The sequence below is a fragment of the Ctenocephalides felis genome, unplaced genomic scaffold (assembly GCF_003426905.1).
Source record: "Ctenocephalides felis isolate EL2017-DRISC unplaced genomic scaffold, ASM342690v1 CF-g0.4_SCAFFOLD_01886, whole genome shotgun sequence".
Classification (NCBI taxonomy): Eukaryota; Metazoa; Arthropoda; class Insecta; order Siphonaptera; family Pulicidae; genus Ctenocephalides; species Ctenocephalides felis.
In genome coordinates, this window is record NW_020538040.1 from 96,176,232 (window position 1) to 96,203,523 (window position 27,292).

General features: G+C 27.6%; 3 protein-coding genes across 3 annotated transcripts in view; 2 read left to right on the forward strand and 1 right to left on the reverse strand.

The window, feature by feature from the left end:
- Positions 1-478: 478 nt before the first annotated feature.
- LOC113377189 (macrophage erythroblast attacher) lies at positions 479-6,620 on the forward strand. Its single transcript, XM_026617415.1, has 6 exons — positions 479-660; positions 770-1,063; positions 5,199-5,604; positions 5,692-5,816; positions 6,038-6,253; positions 6,323-6,620. The coding sequence occupies exons 1-6, from the start codon at positions 622-624 to the stop codon at positions 6,422-6,424; spliced, it is 1,182 nt and encodes a 393-aa protein (XP_026473200.1). The 5' UTR covers positions 479-621; the 3' UTR covers positions 6,425-6,620.
- A 4,121-nt stretch (positions 6,621-10,741) lies between these two features.
- The window catches only part of LOC113377406 (equilibrative nucleoside transporter 1), a 43,568-nt gene continuing 27,017 nt past the window's right edge, over positions 10,742-27,292 (reverse strand). Inside the window, exons 3-10 of the mRNA XM_026617721.1 lie at positions 22,415-22,531; positions 15,506-15,636; positions 14,505-14,644; positions 14,275-14,420; positions 13,677-13,909; positions 13,276-13,447; positions 13,088-13,206; positions 10,742-11,271 (exon numbers count right to left, since the gene is read on the reverse strand). Of these exons, the coding sequence (XP_026473506.1) occupies positions 10,942-11,271; positions 13,088-13,206; positions 13,276-13,447; positions 13,677-13,909; positions 14,275-14,420; positions 14,505-14,644; positions 15,506-15,636; positions 22,415-22,531 (1,388 nt within the window). The 3' untranslated portion in view covers positions 10,742-10,941. The remainder of the gene's footprint in view (positions 11,272-13,087; positions 13,207-13,275; positions 13,448-13,676; positions 13,910-14,274; positions 14,421-14,504; positions 14,645-15,505; positions 15,637-22,414; positions 22,532-27,292) is intronic.
- The window catches only part of LOC113377407 (probable nuclear transport factor 2), a 32,784-nt gene continuing 29,168 nt past the window's right edge, over positions 23,677-27,292 (forward strand). The window contains exon 1 of the mRNA XM_026617723.1: positions 23,677-23,826. The gene's annotated coding sequence lies outside the window, so the exon portion shown is untranslated. The remainder of the gene's footprint in view (positions 23,827-27,292) is intronic.

The window sequence follows — 27,292 nt, forward strand, 5'->3', positions numbered from 1 at the left end:
ATCAAAGTATTTTGACTCGATTATAATCGGACCATTGAAATTGATTAGATCGATTATATCCATATAATATCGCTTATAGATTATTTGTTCGACATGCTGTTTGCAATATAATGAATTCGCATATAAACAACTCTATCAGAAATATAATTCAGAGCAACTAACATAACATTTGAAAGGTTTTTATTTGATTGAATTTAATTGCAGCTAGCAGCAAAGAATAAATAATGTAATAGATGAAAGAGTTCTGCTGATTTATCTTTTGATTTTTCAGACATCAAGTCAAATAAACTAATGCAATTAGTTGTTTTCCGAGTATTTGAAAAAATTATTCATGAGCAATAACCGCGAAAACGCCATCGTCAATTCATTGAACTAGAACAATGACAGAGCAGAGCAGACGGAGCAGTCGCTGCCCGTGCCGCCATCTGCACTCAAAAGCGCAAGGCTGTTAATATAAATATTAAATCGAATGCTCGATAGCAGCTCAGCTGAGCGCTAATGACAGTTTGACAGTTTCTATTCATTCGTACAGTGCATTTCATGCAGAGTGTATATGGTTCATAGGATAGTGATTTTTTCTTGTAATAATTTTTTTTAGCGTAGAATTAGAAGCCAAATATAATGGCAGATGTTAGAGCTCTAGAGCACCCTACTTTAAAGGTATGTGGAAATATTTTTCTCGTTTTGGTCCAAAGTATGACGCAGTGCAACATACGCATCCATTGTTCGATTTAATAAACTTTGTGACATAATATTTATTGTCTTTCAGGTGCCGTATGAGGTGCTGAATAAGAAATTTCGTATTGCCCAAAAAACTTTAGATAGAGAAATGAGTCATGTCCAATCAGCAGCAGCAGAGTTGGAGAAAAATTTGTCAATAAAAAACGCTGGGGAAATATCGAAATTAATAGGGGGTGTCGTGGAGAAACTTCAAGTTTTGAAGAGAAAAGCTGAGGAGAGCATTTCTGAAGAGATACAGGCTGGATATGTTTGTAAACGAAGACTTGAACATCTAAAACAACATGTTGCTCCAAACCCTGTTTTCAGCCCTGAAGTATCGCAGGTATTTTGATATTTACACTTTCACAATTTTTACATTTAGTAAAAATTATTATTTTATTTATTTTACTAAATTAAATGAGTATTAATTTAATATGACTCAAAAACGCTAAATGATATTGACAATTTTATTTATACAGAATAATGTACAAAATACATGTTATGTAAAAAAATATAAAACAAATATTATTTAGCTGAAAACAAATAAAAGTTAAAAATTCTACTAATTCATGCATCTTATTAATATGCGATTAGTAATGCAACCATATAGAATCATAATACTTAAACTATAAACTGTTATATAGATATTAAATTTATCAATAATTTTTTATATATTATTTGAATAAATAATAAATAGTAATTTGAATAAATACATTTAACTAAATCAACTTAATACAAATCATTTTAATCAACTTAATGTCTCCAATCTGTATAAATGTCCCACTAATCATTTTCTAGATTTAAGAATATGTATTTAACACAAGAATTTTCTATAAAATTCTTTATTGTGTGAAAACAGAGAGCATGGTCATTATATTATCATCATTCAAACTGATTAATTAAAATATATGCACATAATCTTTTAAAAATCTAAAATACAGCGATTTTAGATGCATCAAACGTTGTTTATCAAACATTGTTTTACTGTTTCTTCATAAATCCTTTTGTAAGTGTTAGTCTCCATTGTTAACAGAAATAAAAATATCAACAAATAAAGAGATGATGAACATTGAAAATGTGCATGATTTATTAATAGCGCACACATATGTATATGCTTGTTATGAGAATATTAATTTGTTTTTGGAATTGAACAATGAGGAATTCAACTATAATGAATGTTTGCAATATCAGCAATTTTAAAATAAACAATTTACAAATACACTTACACAGTTAATAAAACTTTGGCCAAAATAATAAAGATAATACATACCTGCACACATTACATACATTTGTAGGATCTATGTAATTAATTTTGACATTGGAAAATTTCAAAGGACTGACATCAAATAAAAATTGAGAATTTTAATTGTACCAAATGTTTGACATGTAACTTAATGGCATTATCTACAACGGGAAATAGAAATATGGGAAAGATTTAGCCTATGAGTTTAACATAAGGTCACCTCATGTGATTTTAATTAACATTTTTTTTTCAATTTTCGTACAATTCTTTATCAGATTAGTGATGATTGGTAGTGGTATTCTGAACAAAATTCTGGTATAATAGAAAAAGTAATAATAAATTTAAAGTTTATTTTTCACATTATAGTTATAGCATATATATATATATATATATATATATATATATATATATATATATATATGATTTAGTAGTTATTTTTGATGTTGAGATATATGTGCAAATTCTTACAGCGTATATATATATATATATAATATATCTATATATATATATAGGGCCGGTCCTGCCTTGCATGCGTTGCATGCAAAAAATGCGGGCGCAAGCCTTAGGGGACGCCAAAACGAGTTTCGGAAATTAAATTTATAATATAATATTTATATTTTTATTATTTTTATAAAATCTAGAATTATTTATTTAAAATTTAGAATACTTAATAAATTTTAATAAATAATTTAACTTAACTAGGGATACGGAGACGCCAGAAAAAGCATAATTATTTTGCAATGTGATATCAGTAAAAACAATTAACCGATTAATAATTCTGCAAATTAGTCAATAACAGCTCTCTTTATTGCTTAATCTACTTATCATTTTTTTTTTTGTTTGAAGTTACCGTGGAATCAAAAAATAAATTATCTAGTGTTCAATCCCATAAGCACAAACCTGCGAAAGATTAAATTAATTGTTGGGCATTATTGACGAAAAATGGCGAGCTGATTTAGTTGAATCGGAACTTGTTAAAAAATATAAACAAATTATAAAAAATGGGGAGTCAGTGCTTAGAAAATTACTTGTTTATTATGAGAAATTGAACTGTAACTTTTGTTTTTGGTGCAAATGTTTCGCATCTGTTAAACTGTGAATGTTGAAGACATGCGTGGAACAAATATGAAAAATGGAAACAAAATTTACTTTGAAACGAAAATCTTAAGGTTTTTTTTATACCTAGTGGTGTCCATTAATAATTAATAACTATACAGAAATAATACATATCAAATATAATAAGTTTTTATTTCAATATTGTTCAAGAAATGTGTAATTTCTTTGCATTTTTTACTGATTTTTGAACAATACTTCTAAAATAAATTAAAAAGTTAACTTTAAAACAACAAGCTGGAACTCGAATATGACGGCTCTAACGATATCAATAAGGAGAAGTTTACGACGCAATTTTCGATATTTTAAATGATGAAAAATTGAATTAAATTAAAATTTAAAAAAATCCAACATAAAATACGAGTGTTATGTTTGAAAATGGAATGCTAGTTTTTTTAAATCTGAACATTGCACATACGTTAAAAATAATTGAAAATTTCAAAATACTTGATTTTAATCAACCCCCGAATCGCCTCGATTTTCTAAATAAATTTAAAATCAATATATTTTATACGCTGTTAGATTATATCTAATATTTTGTGCACTAAATACAGAATAATTAAAAATTAATTTTATTTATTTCACTTAATATTTTTGTTAAATGAAAGTTACAGAATTTAAGAAATGCATTTCAGAAATAGTATTTATTATTTTGATATCTAGATCTTTATATCAAAATAATAAATACTATTTCTGAAATGCACTTCTTAAATTCTATAACAAAAATATTAATTCTTTTGCTATGGTAGTCGAACTTACACCCTTAACCAATTTACTACATATTGAATATTACTAAAATGTGAAATTATGACAGGGATTGTTTTATTTATTGATATCGATAATAATAAATAAATTTAAAATCAATATATTTTATACCCTTCTAGATTATATCTATTTTTTTGTGTACTAAATCCAGAATAATTAAAAATTAATTTTTAAAACATATGTAAGTATATAATTTTAATGATAAACTTATAAAATGGTGAAAATTAATAGGGGGGAGGGGGTCTAGAAAAAAAGTTGCATGCGGGCGCTAAGGACCCCAGGACCGGCCCTGTATATATATATATATATATATATATATATATATATTCTATTTGATTCCCCTTTGAATAATGCATGTTTGAAAATATGTAAAAAAAATATATATAGATAAATTTAATGAATTAATTTACTGGTTGATGTGAAGCGATATAAACGTTTTTAAATACGTCAAATCCAAATTTTAATGTCGCTAAAAACTGCAATAAAATACGTATGCAATATTTTCCTAGACTACTAAATTGCTTCTGGGAACTTAATTTGCAATGCAGATTAAATCATAACGTAAAAATTGCAGAGTGATGAGATCACTTCTCTTGATATCGTTTTTTTTATTTATTACGTAATGTGACAATATGTGCCATGCTTATATGTCAAATAAATTTGTTTGCATTTTTACAAAAACAAAAAATTAATATTTTTGTGTTTCTTTCTTATCCAGTAGTATCAAACTACTTATTTGGCCTTTGATCATTTGTTGCGATTTTTTGTTATTGAATATAACATCCAGAGTATAAGTCCAACATAATTTTCTCGATTTCGGCTGTGTGTTCTCGAGCTGTTTTTATTCTGTAACATCATCAATCTTAATGATTGTTATTATTTATTATATTTTACATTGCCAAATGGATTGAAAATTTATATTTGGTTCAATATAATGTAAAAAATCGCTCAATTAATTACTCCGCTTGATATGTAAAGGAAATACAATATCAAGCGTATTTAAAAAAAATATGATTTTCTTTTATTTGCATTTGGTTCATACCCGTTCAAATTTCTTTTAATAAATACTGTTCAAATAAACTATTTTTTCATTACATCTAATAATAATTACACATTAGTTGTTTACCGTCAAAATGGAAAAACAATATACTCTTTGGGTTCGCTTTACAACAATGCTCTAACTTGGCGATGGAATAAATTATAAAATGTTAAAAACTATTTTTTTAAACATTTATAGTATGATTTCCTCTATTGTTTAATCTTGTCCAAACCTTCTTCTATTCAATATCATTCACAATCGTATTTATTCGATTAATAATTCATGACTTGTTAATTGATTTGCCTATTATATCGATAGGCTGCTATGAACCATTGGCGTCACATTCGTTTGGATCGAATGCTGATAGAGCATTTTTTGCACCATGGTTATTACGAATCCGCTGAGAAATTAGCAACCACTACCAATTTGCGTGACTTGACCAACGTCGATATATTCCGAATGTCTCGTGAAGTCGAACAAGACCTGGCCAAACATCGCACGGCCAAATGCGCAGCCTGGTGTGCTGATAATAAATCGAAATTAAGAAAACTTAATTCCACGATGGAATTCAAGCTGCGCGTTCAGGAATTCGTGGAGCTGATTAAAGCGGATCGACGCTTAGACGCCGTCAAATTCGCGAGAAAGCAATTCCCAGCGTACGAAAAGGATCAGCTTTGCGAAATCGGGCATTGTATGGCTCTGTTAGCCTTTCCCGTAACGACAAGTAAGAACTTAGAAATATGCCTGATTAATTTTTTCAATTGAACATAATAAATTATTAACTTGTAAATTTATATTGTGATGTTTTCAGCTTTAGAACCATATAGATCTCTTTTCGATCCGAGTCGTTGGACAGATCTAGTTATTCAATTTAGACATGAAAATTATCGTCTTTATCAGTTGGGTAGTCAATCAGTTCTAGCAGTAGCTTTACAGGTAAATGCAAAATATGAATATAAAAAATACACTGTTTTTTTCTTATAACAAGTTTCTAGTATATAAGTTAAATTAATATTTTAAGATTTTTTTGTTCACTAAAGGCATAAAAAAAATATTACTTTGAAATAAGCTGAGTGTGTACTGATACTCGAAATATTCAACGATATTATTTAAAATTGGTTGTGGTTATCTTCAAACTTAAGGGTTTTATTTCACAGGTCGGTTTATCCGCATTGAAAACGCCACAATGTTATTCAATAACTGCTCGTAATTACCGTTGCCCTGTTTGTCAGGGACCATTAAATCAGTTAGCAATGGGCCTTCCTTATGCGCATTGCGCACAATCTCGACTTGTTTGCCGAATTACTGGTCAGCCACTAAATGAACATAATCTTCCTATGATGCTGCCAAATGGTCAAGTCTATGGAGAAAAGGTAATACAAATTAAGTTACTAGTATGTAGTTTATAAATATATGCATAATATTCCTGATTATTTTCATAGGCAATTAAAGATATAGCGGATCAAAGTAATGGTGTTATAATGTGCCCTACAACACAGCAAGTGTATGGTATTAAACACATTGAAAAAGTTTTTGTGATGTAAAATTATGCTATTGTTTCATAGCATATAGCCATATTTTGAGAAACAATCTCAGCGGGGTATAATATCTATGTATAATAAAAAAAAACAATGTGACTTATTTTAGCAATAGCACATATGTTTCATGTTGTTGAATCGTACTTTAAGTTTAATGACTATGAGAAATCGATATAAATTTATTTTATTTTAAATATTATTCAAAACTTAGATTTAAGGATAAATTTTTTATTGCAATATATATATATATATATATATATATATATATATATGTATATGTATATGTATATTAAATTATATATATGACACTTTCATAGTGATTTATTAAATATTTTATAGTGTAAATTCTGAATGACAGTGTATGCCAAATTGTGTGAAATGATTTCTTACACCCCATAAAACAAATTTTTATATTTTATAAAAATGAAAATGGACGGGAAAACTTGCTTAAAACATAAAATGTTTTAGTTAAACCAATGGCCTTCAGACTTCTATAATTTTCTTAACAATTGTGAATTAACATGACAATGGAATTTTAATATAGATTTACAAACGAATTGTGTAAAAATAATAATTATAGAGGCAATGTTGCTGGAGAAAATTGTATTGTGCAAAAATGATACGAAGACCATCAATATACTAATAGTTATCTATAGTTTTACTTTCATTCAAAATGAGGTTGCTTTTAAATTAACAACTAATACGAACAGTTTGGCATACAGTGCTTCATGATACTTCTTGATTGTAGCTTATAGCTTTATTAATTTCTTATATTATTCAATGTGAAGAGACTTTCAATAAATTTTTTGAGATATTTAAAATTGTTTGTGTTGCATTTATCATGCAGGATTATTACTTTTCTCATAAACTTCAAGCTGAGAAAAATTGCTTTAAAATTCTCCAGTTCAACTTCGTTTAAATCATATATTTGTGATGTTAACACCTGTAATAAACTTCAAAAGTATTTAATTATGCAAATAAAATAATAGATATATATGTTCAAGTTTATTAAAAATTACATACAAAAATTATGTAAAATTAAATACGGGTCTTTTGGTTAAACATAATATTAATGATGTTGATTTTATCATCAGAATCATTTATGTACAACAACATTTATATTAAGATATGAATATATTAAGGCCAGCAGTGAAAAACATACGCAGTGGAAATGAGAGAAAACTGAAAACATGGGTAAACATAAAAATACATGAATTTGCTTTATGAACCAACTGTTTCTTATAATGTCCCATCTAAATCATTCTCATGAGAATATTAGGAACAATTCAACGCCAATATTTTCAATGGTAAAAGTATCGCGTTTCACATTTGTATTATTTACTAACAATTGTTATTTATTAATATTTTGATATATATATATATATATATATATATTACTGCCCTAGGGCAGGTCCATGAAACTCCAATTCGATTCAAGGATAAATAATGTGAGAGGTTTCCCATTCCCACTTCACACTGCAGTGACCGAAAATGGACCATTATCCATTTTTGTTTTATAATTTCAAGTAAAAATGGACTTGGGACTACTGCACTGATACATATATATATACAGATTAACAAGGATAGCATTTTATTTTGTTGCTACATACTGAGATAAATTATAAAGAGAGTTGCTAACCTTAATTCATCATCTCACTTATTCTCTTAAAACTAAGATAGCTTCTATAAATATATCTATTTTTAACAAAAATATTTATGATGCTCTTGCATATTGAAGTAGAATGAAGTAAATACGATTAATAAAAATTAATTACTTAGTGCACTATTATCAGCTTTGTAACACACAACATGTATTTTCAAATTGAAATTACACTTCAAATACTTTTAACAGAAAATATGTATTTCATACATATTGTGTGAATAGTATACAATCTGCTAACATAGTGCACCCTGGGCCTTGTCAAGAAAATTAAATTAAACTTGTAAAATAAATATATAAATTTGAAAAACGTTGGACGTCATTAAATGAGTATTGAATATAAACAGATGTAAAGAAATCAAATTTCAATGTCACATGATCATATTAAATCAAATTTAGAAAGCAGAACTCATGTTGCATTCAACTATCAAGGTCAGGTCGAATAGAACAAATCTGTGACTATCACACGTAATTATTGTTACACAAAATTATGCTGCAGAAAACTGCTTGATGTTTGTGTGTATATTATATATATATATATATATATATATATATATATATATATATATATATATATATATGTACATACACACATACATTTTGTTTGACAAGATTTTTATCTTATAAAATAACATACTTATTTTTATCATATATATTTATTATAAAACATTTGAATGCTGATTATTATGCAAAAGTAGTTGTGCTACTTATGAATAGTAAAATAATATGAATATTTTAATATAAAAACTTTTTTTTTTTTTTTAAACATTAGTTATAATTTTTTAAAAAAAGTTTTGAAAAATTACCAAAATTAACAATGAAATTTTTGTATTGTCATTTACCAATAACTCATTCACCATATTTTATCTAAGTGTTTCTGGGCAGTGTGAGGTCCTAAAAGCCATTAAAAAAAAATACAGAAAATTGCTAATATTAACCAAGATCAAACCCTTTCTCCCCCTTTACAAGACTGTCGAAGTATTATTGGCAGATTGTATTATTACATAAATTAATTTTATATAATAAGATTAATAAAATGTTAAACTGACAATGACCAATGTCAACAATCTCACAAAGAAAGACTACAAATTTATTGACGTAAAATAAAGCGTTATAGAGATTTACTCACAATTATTATGTATCATGAAAGATTTTGGTAGCTGATTGGGATTAACTATTGTTAAAAAAGTAAGTTTTAATATAAAAAAATCCCGTTTTGACATATAAAAGTAACTATCATAAAAGAACATCTACTCTCTAAGAATTGTGTTTCTCTGATCAATTCGTTGACAAACAAAATTTATGATTAATATTGTACTGAAACACAATTTTGTAGAATAATTAAGTTGTTTTTGAAGACAAATAATAACATGTTTAATACTACATAATCTGGAAGTTTTCTCAATTGAATTAAATTCGTACTTATAGCTTTATTAATTATTATTTACATATGAAGCACATTTTATTTCAATAAGATGTATAGTATTTAACTTCAGATTGTCATCTACATCAAACGTTAACAATTAACAATGTGTTTACACTCATTTAGAAAATGTAAAATTGCATTTTACAACAATAACATTCAAATATTTATTTTTATTAAAATTTACACTGATTATGCTTCAAGTGTGCAATTTCCTCTCATGTTAAATAAATTTGCAGGTACTCTTGAATATTTATGAATATATATGAGTTATATTTAGATTATTCATTTTGGTCAAAATATACAGGTTTTTATTTATAGAATGATGAATTTGATTGCCAATATGAAGTTTGGCTCCAAACTAATATGCAATAAGATGGTAATTGCCCAATTCATTTATAGCTTGAATCTTTAACAATTAGAAGACTATGAAGGCGAACATTAACAAGTGTAAATACCCTACTCTATAAAAATAGCAAGTTTTCTCGACTTTAAATATATGTTGCATAACTGACCACTAAATTCATAGCAAACATTTTTCACATGTTATTTTTGATCTATTGAAAAAAATTAAGATACATGACATGTGTAACTAATATTAATTATCTCTAACCACAAAAAATATAATACTAATAAAATTATATATAGTAGATACTATTGAACACAAAATTCGAGTCAATTGTATATAATAAAGCGTATTAATTTAAAATATTCTAATTCATAAAAACGGTATTGAATATTTTAATAGTTAATGATTAAAACAAATCGTATTATCAAATAAATAACATAGAAATCAGCCATTTAAAAATAAAACAGCCAAAAAGTCAGTACTATAAGCATAGTAATATAACCGTACATCAAATTGTGCATATGAATTTGTGTACATACATATATACATATAGATATACATACATACACACACACAGATATATATATATATATATATATATATATATAATGCATGAATTATACATTCAAAAACAAGAATATTTTATTAATGTAAATGCTGAATAAGTACAGGATTTAAGAAATAATGGTATTATTTATTTTACCTGCGTATTGATAAAATCCCTTATTCAATAATATAGTAATAAATATATAAAAACAATTTTTCCCCTGAAAATCATCACACATGGTTTGTTGAACACATGTCAAGTGCGACCTGAAAGAGTACTCCAATTGCAATACCAATCATATTGCAATTCTGTATATAATTATAGGGTACTCGTAATTCTAGCACATGTGAATAAAAATGCACTAAGCTTTTACAATAAGAATTAAAGAAAGTATGATTAGAAGTACTCACTATCTTGTTTCTCACCAGAAGCAATCACAATCCATCTTTCTAACAGACTATAACTCAGACCACAATATTCACCCAAAGTTAGCTGGTACATAAATATTTTTCGGCGGGGCAAACAATTTTCTGTATAATGATTCTTACCAAATGGAGCTCGACACGACACTGGGAAACACAATCGAGAAGGTGATTCCGGTGAATATGCCAGTGATTAGGAAGGCGGCACCCAACATACCCGCCTGCACCGCGTATTGAGGTTCGACGCTGCGCGGCGCATACATCATTCCGAGCGAGCTAAGGTAACCGCTCGACACGCCCATTGCAATGGCTATTATCCAGTACACCCAATCGTTCGCGATCAGGACGGGCAACGTACGCACGATCTTGCGCGGCTGGTAATTGCACAGCAGGAACAGGGGGATGAAGATAACACGGAACGTCACTACGTAGATCAGATACTTCGGTTTGGGCTAAGGAGCAAAAATTATAGACTTTTAGCCACAGATAAGATACTTCTATTAAATAAATTTTGCATTTAATCGTTAGTTAATAACTGCACAACAATTCATGTCCATTTTTCATCTATTTGATGTATTTTTATAAAATAAAAAAATTGTCTCTTGATGTTGATAGCTTAATTATTTCAAAAGTTGATAGAAATTATTTTTAATAAAAAAAATAAACAAAATTTTGATACATATTATATATTAAATATTTGTCACGCATCAACCAGCATTCATCCTGACTCGAATGATTTGAATTAAAAAACTAACACAAATCAATTTGAATCAAGCATATATCGGCAAAAATAAATGAAGGCAAAAAAGCAATAATAATTTGTATTGCTTATTGTAATTTAATAAATAAAAAAAAATTATTATAAAAGGTAGACATTAACCAATTGACTTGATAAATTAAAAATTATAAACTAAAAAACTATTATTGAATAAAATATATCATACACAATTTATTAAAAAGGATTTCATTATGAGGACAGTTAAAATATATTTTCAAATAAAATCACAATAACTAAACACCTCTGCATCAATATTCAAAAACACTCCTCAATTGAAGGTGTTTTTATATTATTTGCAAAAGATTGAACATTAAAAACCTGCTTCATGTAAATTCGTTAACTATATTTATATATATATATATATATATAAATATATATACAATTATATATATATATATATATAATATATATATATACAATTTAGAATCATATATATATATATATATATATATATATATATATATATATATATATATATGATTCCAAATTGATAAAAAAATACTCTCCGTTTTAGATCTTAATATGAACTGTTTGGATAGTCCGCACTCCAAGTTTCTTATATAAATAACATGAGTAAAATTCCAGTTATTTTTTAGAATTTCATAACTTAACAACAAGTGAATCAAAATTTTAAGAATAACATTGTATTTGCTTAATTTGATCATAAATAAAAAATCATAAATAAAGAATCAACATATATATATATATATATATATATATATATATATATATATAGAATTTTATGATATGATCATAAATAAAAAATCATAAATAAAGAATCAACATATATATATATATATATATATATATATATATATATATATATATATATATATATATATATATATATATATATATTTTATGATATGATCATAAATAAAAAATCATAAATAAAGAATCAACTATATATATATATATATATATATATATGATGAAAGTTTTGTCGACGTTGATACATATTTGTAATATTTTTGCAGCCCCACCGGCGAATTAAAAAACAGTGCAAAAACAGTGCAACAGTGCACACAATGCTAGGCTACCATTAACATTAAATATAGAAGGGCAATATGTGCTCCTCCTATTTCTCGTTTGTTAATTAATAGTATTTTATTATTTTACACAAATTTAGTGTTCAATCAATTTTACATCATAATTAATGTTTCCTGTTTTTCCTGGTTTGATTACTGAATGATGACACACATCAAGTGTCGAAACGTTTAATGGAATAAATAATTTTGTTATTTAATCTTTTTTTTTAATTCGACGGTTGGACTGCAAAAATATTACAAATATATATATATATATATATATATATATATATATATCGTACATATATATATATATATAGTCATAAAAAAATCCAAAAATTCATATAGTGACAATTCGATAATCCAAGGACGATAACCCGTGTCAAAATATCAATACAAATAATTATTTGTACATTATAATTATCATTAATGCAACACTTTCTGCTCTATATTAATACTTACCCATTGGAAGAATGAAGTCAGAAAACTGCCTAACATTGCGCAGGTATTGAATGTTAGGAAACAGGTAATTTTAACAAACATATCATCAATAGGAAAGTTTTCATCAACTCGCTTGATATCTAAAATTAAATATAGTTCATAATTTTTATGAAAATTATATTATCCATATAAATCGTTTTAAGGAATACCTGAATGCACAGTAGGAAATACTGCTAGTGTAACAAAGAATACAAAAAATATACTAAACAGATGAGGAGCAGCATCTCGCATAATTCTCAAGTAAGGAATACGCGTTTTCGGCCCTCTATTTTGGCTGCAACTTTCCTTTTCATTCTTAAGTTCATGATATCTGTAAAATCGCTGCCAAAGAAATAGTTCAATATTAAATCATGAAAATTGTAAAATTCGAAAAAATATTGTTCCATTAGTTATTTGAATCATATTTTGAAAAATTCATATTCAAAAGACAGTTTAAAAAAAGTCTAGCCCTTCAATTATGTAACTTTTGGACTCATGTATTTATTAAGGTAAATATATATATATATATATATATATATATATATATATATATATATATATATTAACTTACATTCAGTGGCAATGCGAAGTATGTATCAAAACATAGTAATAGAATGAACATTGCTGTAATGAAGTAATAAATAGCAGAAGTTCGAAGAGATCCTGCCATATATCCACTAAATATATCAATGAGAGCAGTCAATGTACCACTAATATTCGAGCCAAGAATCACAGCACCGGTGTATTTCGAAGGAAGTTTAGCTGCCATACCGTAAACTGTATTTTGGTATATTCCATTCGCCACTGAAATAAAATTACAAAATTTTATTAATTATTTAAGTTATTATATTATGTTATAAAAATCAATATATAAAAAAAATTAGTTCTAACTGATGAGTAAGAGTACAAAACGGCACTAATGCAAGGATGAGGCTAGATAGTTTATTTGCAAATGATAAACAATTACAAAATGGTTTAAATAGCCCCTCATTTAAGTTCAAATATTAAACAAGATACAATTTATAAATATCTTAGATTAAATCACTTATATGAATATAGCAGAATCACATGCTTCAAATAAATTTGGAACAATATGCAATATAATTAAAAATCTTTATGTTCTGTGTGTAGTTTAGTGTGTAATGTAAAAGTTCTTGTTAATAACTTACTGTTTAATATAACAACAGTGGCCATAGTTATCCAAAAGAAAGCTCCTGGCCAGTCTGCCGAATTAGTCATTGCCAGCCCTACGGTCACTAAAAATATTATAATTTCAATGACAAGTGACCATACAATTCGAGTTGTTAAGTTACCACTGTAAAAGAAATGGTAATTATTTACACAGTCACGGATTATTAAAACATTATCAAGTATCAATAGCATACATTCAAATACATACCCAATTTGTACAAAAACATTTAGCCAGTTGAATAATATATTAGGCACTTGAGCAGCAAATCCTATATAAGCCAAAAAGCTCGTTACATACATAGATGTTATTCCTGTATATTCTTCAGATAATTTATATGATACGAAATACTGAAAAATAAATTTCCATTTAAAATATTTTTGGATAAATGGTTTCGAATTAAATTTAATTATTCTTGATTTGTGTTATTATTTCACTAACAACTAACGTAAAAATAGTAAAATATTGTTATATTATTAGGTAATTTTACCTAAAAATATTATAAATGCAGAATAATAAATTGTAAAAAAAATATAATACAAAAACAGTTATACATATTAAAGTAATATCGGACAAATATTGCATATCATATTAATTAATTTTATTGCCGAATATACTATCCGTCCCAAACCTAATATATATATATATATATATATATATATATATATATATATCATATATATACACACACATTAGGGTGTTAATATGAATATTTTCGAATTACTATGCTCCCAGGAGCTCAAATGCTTCAAAATTGATACAAAAATGTTTCAAAATTGATAAAAAAAATTTGCTGAAAGTTTTATCTCTTAATATTAATTTTAAGATAGTCCGCACTACAAAGTTTCTATGAAAATAACATAAGTAAAATTCCATTTGTTTTTTAGAATTTTATAACTTAGCGACAAGTGAATAAAAATTTTAAGAATTATATTGTATTTGCTTATTTTGATCATAAATAAAAAAATTACAACAAAAATTTGATATATTTTCTTAAGTATATTTAATATTATTGTTACTTTGATATATTTTATAAAATAAGTATTTACTTTATAAAATAAATTTTTGGTGGTAGATGATAATATTAGTAATATAGTTGTCAAATATCTCCCTACCGCTTTTTTGCTCTTGGTTTATAATACAAAAAGGCGGAAGGGAGATATTTGACAACCTTATATATAGAATGAAGCAAATTTGTCAAATGTACCAACCTCTTTAGCATTTATAAACATATTCCAAGGCATTAGCGTACCAACTCCATGAAGCAGAAGTGTGAGATAAACTAATTTCCACCTGTCTCGTGGTTCTGTTGTTTCTAGTTGTGCTCTTTCCATAGTCATACCTGTAAAGAGATAATATTTATGATATTTTACAATAATTGTTTCTCATTTCACACTAGACAAAATTAACCGCAATTCATAAGAGATATTTTTTAATTTGCTATTATTTGTTAGATGAATGAAACTATTTAAAACTCTAGTATAAGTAAGAATATTCTAGTTTGAAAATAAAAGTTTTCTGATAGTAAAAAAATAGCATTTAATTTAAGTGAAAAGCTTAATATTTACCTTATGTTTTTTCAAAGCTCAATATTTGGAAACACTGAAGCAAAAAGATAATTATGTTTTGATGATGGCTTGCATTAGCAGAACAAAATAGTGACTATTTAATCGCCCTAACATTAAATACAATCCACTTTACAACAGAATTTTGCTACTACGAGCAAACTTCCATTGCAGCTTACGGTGCAAAGTATTGAAACTACTCGACGACGAGGAGTTCTTCATTTCAGCAAAATTAAATCGCAGCGACGGCGTTTAAACTTGTTCGCTATTGTTATTTAATAATATGCCTAAACGACGTATGCATGAAACTACAAAAATTATATTAAAAAATTCAAAAAAGCAAGAAAATTTTGTTTTGCTAACATCTTTTAAACAAGTTAAAATAAACAGTGTTAAATACATAAAAAATATAAAAATGAAAATATTTAATTTAATTTAACCTGTGTGTACGAGTGTTGCCTATAGAGGACAGTTTTTAGAAGTGTTTAAATGCATTTTATTGATAATAATTAGAAAATCTTAAAATATTTGATGTAATACTTCGCGGTTTGCGGCTTGCTGGCTCGTACAGCAGTGTAACTCTCGTAGCGAAAAGTTCAAAATACATTTTGTGAAACAATATTATTCTCAATCATTTTCTCTTTTAATAAATAATTATAATTTTCCTTATTCGCAAATTTAGTAAAAATGAAGTATTTGTTGTACATTTGATACAATTTTATGACATACATATTTAAACAATTATATCAAATTCTGCTACAGGCAATACGAAGATCTAATTGACATACATTTTTTTCTTCTCATTATTAGTAAAGAGTCAGGGTAACAATTGATTCAAATGAAGTAAGTAAATTTAAACTGAATATTTCATCCGAAGAGAGTATTATTACTATTATTTTCAATGTAACAATCCAATATTAGAATTTGCTTCCTGATGAAGATGAAATGCAAGAAATGATTATTTATTCTTCGAGATTCTAATTCGAGAAGATTGCACGAATTCTGTTTTAGCCGCTGAAAGTTATAAATATTTGAGTCACTAATCAAATGAATTTTTTTCATTTGTTCAAAGAAATTTTCTACATATACATATAAAATAACTTTCTGAATTCATCATCATTATTATTATTTTATTCATTAACATAACACATACTTTTCATATTTCAGTCAGATTGACTGAATAATATACAGTGGTACCTTGACATACGAGCTTAATTCGCTCCGTAATCACGCTCGCATGTCGAATCGCTCATATCTCGAAGCACTTTTTTCCACATAAAAACATTGAAATGCTTTATAAACAAAGAAATAATTTATAAACAGCTTTCTGGGCTCTAAAACTTAACAAAAACCACTTTGCTGGAACGAATTAATTCCGATTTTCAATAATTTCACCCTTTAATTCAAGAGACATGGCCCTTTTCTGTAGATTCGTGGTTATAATGCTGCATAATATTTTGTAAATGAACAAAAACCAAAAAAACACGAACTCAAAATATATAAATATTGGAATTGGAGGCAATTTGAAATAAATCTTACTTTTTGTTTATTCCATTAATTTCTTCATATGTTAATACTTATGATTGTATTATCTAACATATTGTTTTATAGAAATGCGAAATCCATGAATCCTCCTAGCAGCTGTGTATTGTCGAATGGTTACATGAATTGTATTATGTATGCTTGTATTTATAGAAACTTAGCGAAAAAAATAAATTCAAAGTTCTATTTTACAATTTTTACTTCACAATTAAATAATTGTCATACAATTTTACTGATTGAATAGAACTTGGTTTTGTTATTATATGTTTGTAGCATACATTTAATAATAAAATCCAGGAAATGAAGTAAAATTCTTGAAAAAAATAGCACATTGCTTGAAGAAAAAAAAATATTACAAGCACAAGTACGTGATCAACCAATGAACAAGCATCAAAAATCTGTAATTAAATCTCAAGTAGTGGCAAACATAGAAAAACTAAATATTAATAAAGAAGTTACTGAACACAATTATGATTAAAATTATTACAAAATTCAGTTAAATTAAGTTTTGGTTACATACCAATCTTTTATGTGCAAGTTATAGGAGCATCTAACGCTTCTTGATCTAGAATTTAATAAGGAATCTCTCGAAATCAAACTTGAAATGACTGATGATGTGATAAAACTTAACCAAACTTTATTAGAAAAAAATAGTATTTTGCAAAAATGTTCTGAAGCACTACAAGAAGAAATGTCAAAAAGAGATGACTCATACAAAAATCATTTGAACAAAAAGCAGCAAAAAAAGACTTCATTGAAAATATGAAACAAGAAACCAGGACACTTTTGCTGGAAGATCACTCAGTGATGCAAAACATAAATGCCTTAGAAGAAAGTATTTCCGAAATATATCAAGAGTTGGAATTCAAGCAAAAAGAACTGGAAAGTACTAGTAAAAAACTTGAAAATAGATGTTATACAGTAAATGCTCAGAAAATAATGCTAAATGAGCTTACAGTAAAAATGAATGAATCTAAAATGCAATTAATAGAATTAAAAGAAAATTCTATGAAAATAAGGTTGTTGCTATTAATTCTTTTCTCAACTACTGCGGCTGATGGTGTTTGCTGAATATTTTGAACCTGCTGGTTGTTGAGCATCCTGTTGCACTTGTTGCTGGTGCTGAATATTGTGAACCTGCTGTTGGGCATTCTGATGAACCTGCTGGTGCTGCAGTTGAACCTTTGGTTTAGTACAAGGGCCTGGTACTATATTATTCTTATCTCGAGCATCTTTTATAATCGTTTTCTGAGTCCCACTTGAACCTGCCGATTCTCCAATTGCCTGGTGGTCACTCTGATCCTCATAAACAAAAAGTTTTCTTTGAGTCCCTGCATGTTGCAGTTGTTGTTGTTGTTGTTGTTGATTATTTCTTTCGCTATGCGTAACTCCTGGATGGAAATTTCTTACATTTTCTCCTGTTCTTTGACTAGGAGCTTTGCAATATTTTTTCTTTTAAAAGACCTTAAGGAAGTTAGAGCTTGCCTTTGCGTAGTTAACATCTCACTATTTTTAAGAAGTTTCGTTTGTGATGTCATCGCCTGTTGTTCAAAGCACAGCGATTTAGTATATGTCTCCTGCAAGTAATCCAAGGGTTGCGTCCGAGCATTTATTCCAGTTGCATAAACTTTCTTTGCACTGTCCAAATCATTTGCAGCATGAAAATGGTAACCCCAACCGCAATAAAATTCAGCAACCATTGTTCCTACTCCTCTATAGTATAACATGGGAAATATTTCTAGAGCATTAGGTTGTGTATATTGATATATCAATATATTTTAGCCACACTTTTATAAATCTATGGTCTTGAAAATACTGCTCATTATGTTCATGTAACATTAGGCATTTGAGTATTAGCGTATTAATTAATAAATCATTTTCCATTTGGGGTGTCTGTTCGACCCATCGGATGTATTCAAACCAATTGTTCAACAGGCCCGGCCCGCTGTAGGTGTTGATTTTATTTTCAAATTCAGCCTCTTGTTGTTTTAGGACGGTCTCAACGGCTTCATGGTCTTGAGCCTCCAACGCTGGTATTAGGCGTTCCAAATCTCTACCTCCTCGAAGGGGTTTGATGTTTTCTTTGCTTTTTTCAATATTCATTTCTGCTATGTAAAAATTTGGCCGGATTGAATAATAAATAATTTAAAGAGCTAACTATTGTATAAAACTATCACAACACTTAATTAAAATTTTGGTTTGCCATTAATTCGTGAATAATCTTACATTTACTAAATTTAGCAATTCAAGATTATCAAAAAGCGGGTCGAACGCATCCAGCACACGGTTTTAAAAAAAACGATACGATTAATACTGATTTCAATTAAGAAGCATAACTAAACATTAGCTTCTTTAGATTGCAGAAATTAAATTCGAAAGCTTCATTTAATAGTAAAGATTAACAATACCGGTAGTTTATTCGGTCATAAATAAAATATATTAAAATCAACATATTCATAAATCCAGCCCAGAAGCCGTAACATGAGCCAAACTTTGATAGTTATGGCTTTGTTTTATCGCTGAGTATGCCCATTAGGAACATGTTCCATGACTCGCGATTTGCAAATCGGCTAGACATTATCAACAGGTCAAATGACTGTTGGATCGCAAGAGATAACATGCTAAAAATAATTTTAAAACACCAAATTTATAAACTAATTTGATCGATAATAAAAGATTGTTACTAATTATTTTTTTTGTGTCAGTTTTATGAACTACTTAGCAGAAATTGTAAATTGCAAGAGGGCATTCTCAACTATATATGAATTTATCACTTATGACTTTTATATATTTTTTATTTATATTCAAGTTTCTATTTAAGTTTGATGCGAATATAATTTTAAAGTGACCAAATATTACCTTTTTCTTAAAAAAAAAGACAATTTTAAAGTTCATATTCAGTATTTTAGAATATTTTTCAAAAACATTAGCTTCCATGACTATAAATATTGTGCTTTCAGAAAACTGTTGTCAATCACAATTTAAGGATTTGAAGCACATAATTATTGTAACTCCCACAAACCAAACATATGTGAATAAGTAATATATTACTTTAGGCATTTGTGTTCTTAATACCAGATTTATTAACTCTTTCGCTGCGGGAGTGTTTTCCGGAGGAGCGTCGCTACTAGGGTTTATTTATACAAAATTCGCCATTTCACAAAACCGGTTTTCGAATTTTAATTTTACCAGACAACCGGTTTTAGCCGGTTTTCGAATTTTACATAGAAAATAAATTTTTGCTCGAATATTCTGTGATAACAAAAAATTATTCGCAAATTTAATGCGATTTAAAGCAGTATTTGACTGAATTTATTTATTGTTCAATTTTATAGATAGTGAACAAAATTATTTTAATTTTAATTAGTAGAATAGAAAAATAATAGTTTATCTGAATTAAATAACTTTGAAAATAATTATTTGTTATTTATGCATCATTTTCACATATAAGAATGAAAATATTTTTATGATAGTGGAATGAAAATTTTCGAATGAATGAAAATAATACATTTTTAAATAAAAAACATTTATTAAATTAAAAAAAAAAACATAAAAAATATTAGATACATGTAGTTTAGTTTTAAAAATAATTAAGCTAAACCCCGGGTATTTTCTATTCCAAGCAATTTTAATTAATGTATTTTAAAAATTACAATTATTTTTTGTTTAATAAAATATGATTTCAAAAAACTGAGAACGTCTATCCATTTTTTACTCAGACGTGTCCTTTGTTTACTCACAAAATTTCCCAAAATAGAAAATACTCTCTTATTTCCGACCGAACTAGGCTTAATTGTTTTTATACCATGATATAATAATTCTAAGTTTTTTGTTTTTTTATTTATGGCTTCTAGGGCTAAAATGTCTTTTTGAAGATTGATTAGAGAAGTTATTTCTACAAGAAAAAGTCACACTGATTTAAATTAATATAAACGCTGGTATAAAAATCTAAATTAATATTTACATCAGACAAAAGATAACACAAAACCTTTCTGGGAACCATAGCAGACTGATAAGATTTTAAATGCTATTGAACCGATATGATTCCAAGAATCAAAACGCTTGCTTCCATCTGTTATATTTGGCTATATTTGTTATTTTTCATTTATGCAGTGAAACCGGTTTTCGAATACCATAATTTTCGTGAAACAACGGTATTTAAAATCGGTTTTTGAAAACGGACAAACCCTAGTAGTTGCTACTGTACGGGAACAGCGTGTCGCTGAGTTAAATTACTGAACTATATGATAATCAATAAAAATGCGTTAAAAATTTAAAAATTACGCTTCTAATGAACCAGAAAAAACAATAAAAGATTAGAATTGTCAATAACTCAAAGTAATAAATCTTGAAGCAAAGGCAAACAACATGTCGTCCAGGGGCGACATCCGTACACATGGCACGTTATGCGGATGTCGTCCATGGGCATTTCGCATATAGGCTATATAATATAGCTATCCCTATAGATTCCCATAAAGTTGACGGGTATGCAAAAACGCATAATTTCTCTTTTCTAGATATTTTCATAGATATTATTCTACTCTTTTCTAGGTGTTATAATTTTCCAATACAAATTAGCTAATATTAGTGCTATTGTTTTTTTGAGTAATTTCAGTCAAATTGAAGGATCCCATAAAGCTAGTATCAATTTAACATACGATCTAATAATAAATAGTAAAATAGATGACAATTTTTATGTAAATACCTAAATATAGATTATTTCTTATTGTTAGTTAAAATATCATTTGGGTCTTTAAGATTTTTTTTAAATAAAATTAAAATAAAGCACAATAAATTTATAATTTTTTAATGTTTTTTGTACAGTAAAATTTTAAAATTTTGATATAAAAATAATACTTTTGAATTCGTTGTAATTTTTTCGCGTACGGGCAAATATATGTCTTATTCTAAAACCTACTAAGGTAGTTTTAATGTGCTATGCCTGTGCGTGACATTAAGTAAATTATCTACAATTATTTTAAAATGTTGTTCAGTTATTATCAATCAACTTACCTTTAAAATTAAGTTCCTCATTGGGCAAATTACTGTCCTCCCATGCTGGAGTTAGCCGAACGGGTTCCACCAAAAATGGTGTGGTTTGTGTAGCGCCTTCTTCCATCGTCCTGTCATCTGCAAAATATACGAATTTATAAACAAGTCACAAATATGATGAACTGCATAGATACATATAAAAAATATAAAAAATTTAATCATGCATATCAAAGAAATTGTACAACCCTATTACTTTTATCAAACTCTAGTATTTTTTCCCATCGTTTTATATATTTTCTATAATTGAGCATGAAGCTGTAATTCTCAATCTGATAGTTTAGTTTAGATAAAAAGTACTAACGAAGATATAGTAAAATATCAGGTATTATTATTTATTGATAAATTCAACACCTTTTACATTCCAATTCCAAAATTGGCAAATGATTTGATATAACTATTTTTTAACTAGTGGTGCATTGCATGGTGCCTTAAGGCAAATTGCTGGAACTTCCCGTATCAAAATTTAATTTTAAAAAATAACCTTTTTGAAAAAATTGATTTTTTTATACTTTGAATCACATATTTTGAACTTTTTTACAAAGCAATCGCTACGTTAGCTGCTTAGAATCGAATTATGGAAGCGCGTGAGCGCCGTGTCGCAGTCTAAATGATAAACATTGGTACAGAACCCATAGAAATGCAAGCTAAATTTGTTATTAAAATATCTATGAAATATCTAATAATTTGATCATGTCTTTTTCATTTTCGTTTTTTGCGATTACTATTAAATTACCCTACAAGAAGACATATACACATCAAATTATCAGATATTTTTTAAAACATCTTATAACAAGTACAAATTTTTATTATAATTCTATGGGTTCCGTACCAATGTTTATTTTTCAAACTGAGACGTGACGCTTACGCGCTCGATGTTTGGTTTCTTTTTTTTTGAAAAAAAAAAAGCGATTACGTTAAAAACAAAAGTTCAATATTTTCAAATTTTTCAAGTTATTTCAAATCAAAATATGTCATTCTTTCAAATTTCAAAATTTAGAATTCAATAAATTATAAAGCTTTTTTAACAAATTTAATTTTTGCTGTGGTTCCAGCAATTTGCCTTAAGGCACGATGCCATGCTCCACTAGTTTTTAATAGAAATTTTACTTGATAATAATTACTAATCTTTAACTTCATCATTCCATTGTTCACGACCAACTTAAAAGCGCTGTGCAAATGATTGATTCTACTGATAACATAAATACTTGATATCTTGCAATTTTGAGCATTTCCACTGCAACTCTGCTCGTTGTGCCAAATAATGATTAAAATTGAAAATATTTGTGATGAGTGTGAGTGAATCGCTGCTAAGAGTTTAGGAGTTAGGACCACCTTCAGGAATTTAAGGAATGTGGAAAACAATGTAATAACAGGTAACATTATGCATTAGGTTACAAATAAATATCAAAGACGGTATTTATGCTTTAATTTTTATCTGAAACTAAATTTATAGCATATTTAATAAATTTTATATATAGCACTTAGTTTAATGTTATTGCATTAACTTGACATTTACTTCACTTAATTGCTAATATCATCATTTTGTTCATCACATGACTTAACTACGCAGTAAATTCTTGGACTCAATAAGTAAGAATATGAAATTAATGTTCCTAATAAAATCATATTTTTTGTGGGTAAAGTAATAATGTATAAGATGCAAAGTAATAATGTATATTCATAATTTAATTGCAAATATCAGAATTTTTAAACTTTTCATCACCTTGCGTTGTAAATTCTTGGGCGTGTCTGATGTAATAATAAGAAATTAATTTTCTCATTGAAATAAATTATTTATTATTTTTCGGGAGATCAAGTAATAAAAAATTAACATCAAAATATCATCGGTGAATATGAGCAAAATGTACTAGCAAAAATCATACAATTTTTAGTTTCTTTTTACTCAAAACTTCTCAATAATAAAATTATCAAGTATTTTACCATTTTACAATATTGATTAAATGTGTCGACTTTTGGGGAAACTTGCCAACACGCTTCAGTTTTTTTTTTTTTTAAGGAGGGCCTCTCAAAGTCGACCTATTTCAAAAATTTTCAATTCATAGTTCAACAAGATGTCTTAATTCTTGATAATTTTAGGGCAACTGTAGATTTTTTTTACTGTGATCCTAGAAATGTTATTAACGGTTACGGTTCCAAGGTTTAAATGAATAAAATTAATAAAAGTTAACTATAACAACCGAAACATGATCATAATTCCACCAAAGCTCTAGATTGCTCTTAAAAGCTCATAATTTCTAAACAACGTGAGATATTTTTTTCTAAATATTTTCAGTTAATATAATCACCACATTTGGGCCTCACGTCAATATATATATATATATATATATATATATATATATATATGTATGTGTGTGTGTGTGTATGTGCATGTATATACTTGGTGTGTATAAATATATGCACAAAGAATATGTTTCTAATATAAATGAATATCGCATCAAACAGCTCTATTCAGGCGTTACGATAGCACCATTGAAAAATCTTTGTTTGAAGATATTTCTAATAATATTGGTGGTATCATGGGCAGTTTTCAGAATGTTTTTTTTCTATAAGATAAGAATTGATGGTATCTATTATAATACGTAGCTTTCTCAAACACATCGAACTCGAATTTTTACTAATTCATCCAATATTGAATGAACATTATATATTTTTGTTGTATTAGAATTTATAAGGGACTTTACTATCAAAATACGAAGTTTGCGGTTCCCACGCATCCTTATCAATGTTAGCTTGCCAATATGACTGTATTACACTCAAGCATATAACATTTTGTACACAACATGTTATTTGCTTGATTACATTAAAAAAAAAAAACAGCGATATATCAAAATAAAAATGCATATTTATACTTTCTGAAAAGATAGGAACTAAACTTTTGTCGTCTAACAATAATTAATCGTAACATTAAAGATTAAACAATTATTAATTATTCATCTATTCAACACTAAATATATGCTCAATATATTTATATATAATAACTCATAAATGAGAATTAATCGATCTCCCTAAAGTTTATGTTTTCGCCAGAAAATCCTAGACGCGCTAATTATGTTTTGTTTGACGTTTTAAGTCATTCTGAATCGTCTGAGACCAAAATTGGAAGAAGAACAGAATTTGACCTTTAGTTTAGTTTTTTGTGACGATTCTTTAAAATCAGCAGGCAAGTGCAAAGATCCTGAACCGATGTTTACAAATCAATCAATCAAAAACTGCTCAAAACTGTTGGGAATCGTGAAAAATAAATAATCTGCTATGGTTTCTAACATTACCATGCTCTTATACGTTAAGTTACCCCATACATAGAAAACACTCATAAACAGTGCTGGATTAACCCATAGGCCCGTGAGACCCGGGCCTAGGGCGCCACAATTTGGGGGGCGGCAAATTTTTCAGAATGTCAAAATTTTCAACCAGATAAAATGTCAAGGCAATTCATTTTAAGGATTGATTCTGATCTGGTTTTATAACGAATCATTTTCTATGAAATAAAGTAATTCGTTTTCTAATCAAACTTATTATTCTTGGGAGTCACATTGATAATTTTATTAATGTAATGTATATGTTTAAAATAAAAATTATCAAATTTATAAGCTTTTTTGGAGAAATATTGAAGCTCTGTTTATTTTTTGTAACTTTGTCAAGGTGAATCTTACATATAAACGCTTTAAAAAAGGTTCGATGGTTCTAATTTAATTTTCGGTATTAAATAAAACCATGGCGATCTAACATAATATATCAATTGTTATTTAGTGATAATTTAAAATTCATTTCTTTATTCGCATATAACAATTTTTTTCTTAAAATAAGTCGTATAGAGTAAAACTGAATTCTAATCTAAAATATCTGACAATTTGGAAATGCTTGTGTGTAATGATTATTTTTGATAATTGGCTTTTTGTAACTTCACTAAGCAAATTATAGTAATAGCAAAAAAATGTATATGAAATTTTTATAAATAGTGTTGATGTGGTAAATAGAAGAAGTGATGCATGATGCATGTGCACAAAGGGTGCACACATGCAGTTTTTATGAGTACAGATCATCCGATTGGAATGACTCAAAAAATATTTTGATTGTGTTGATGGTATGAAGATAAGATTCGTTTTCTGGAAAGACAGGTTCACCTGTTTTATCAACTCGGCCGCTTTTGATAAAACATCGACGAAATATAAATATTGACTGATCACGCCAAAAAAGCGCTGCCAATTTTACAGAGGGGGTTGTAATATTTTAGTATATTTTTTAACCTGATGTTTATCATTAAAAAATGCTTTAATGAAAGTCGTCGAAAAAATTCTTTTAACAGTTGGTTACAAAAAAACAACCCAGCCAAAACTGATCTTCAACTTCCAAACTGATCTTTCGAACGTGGACGATATATTTTTCACTTTTCTGCTTATTACAAAGAAGCGGCACGGCCGATCGTCGCGCAAAACTGATACTGACACTAGTCCTCATCGAGATACATAGAATTGAATTATTTTATAATGAGTATTTTTATTCCTCAAATGTTTAATTATGGAACGGAAAGTTTCAGCAATTGCCACTTAAGTAAGCCACTTTTTTTGGATCTGCAAAACCGTTGAAGTAAAAAGTTTTGTGAATTATTCATCAGTTCTTCGTTCCCTCAAAAACTGAATTGACATTTTTACACTTTTGCTTCGTATCTTCGAAGCAGCTATACCTGTCTTTGCAAGGAATCGAGCATAGACATATACACATACATATTTTTTTGTAAGGAAGAACTTGAAACGTGAGTTATGAAAAAAAAAATTGTTTTGGATTCTTTTGCGAATACTACAATTCACCCTACGAGAA

Coding starts and splice junctions, on each gene's coding strand:
- LOC113377189 (XM_026617415.1), top strand. CDS start 622: ATGGCAGATGTTAGAGCTCTAGAGCACCCTACTTTAAAG. Junction 1,064..5,198: donor TCAGCCCTGAAGTATCGCAG/GTATTTTGATAT, acceptor TTATATCGATAG/GCTGCTATGAACCATTGGCG. Junction 5,605..5,691: donor AGCCTTTCCCGTAACGACAA/GTAAGAACTTAG, acceptor TGATGTTTTCAG/CTTTAGAACCATATAGATCT.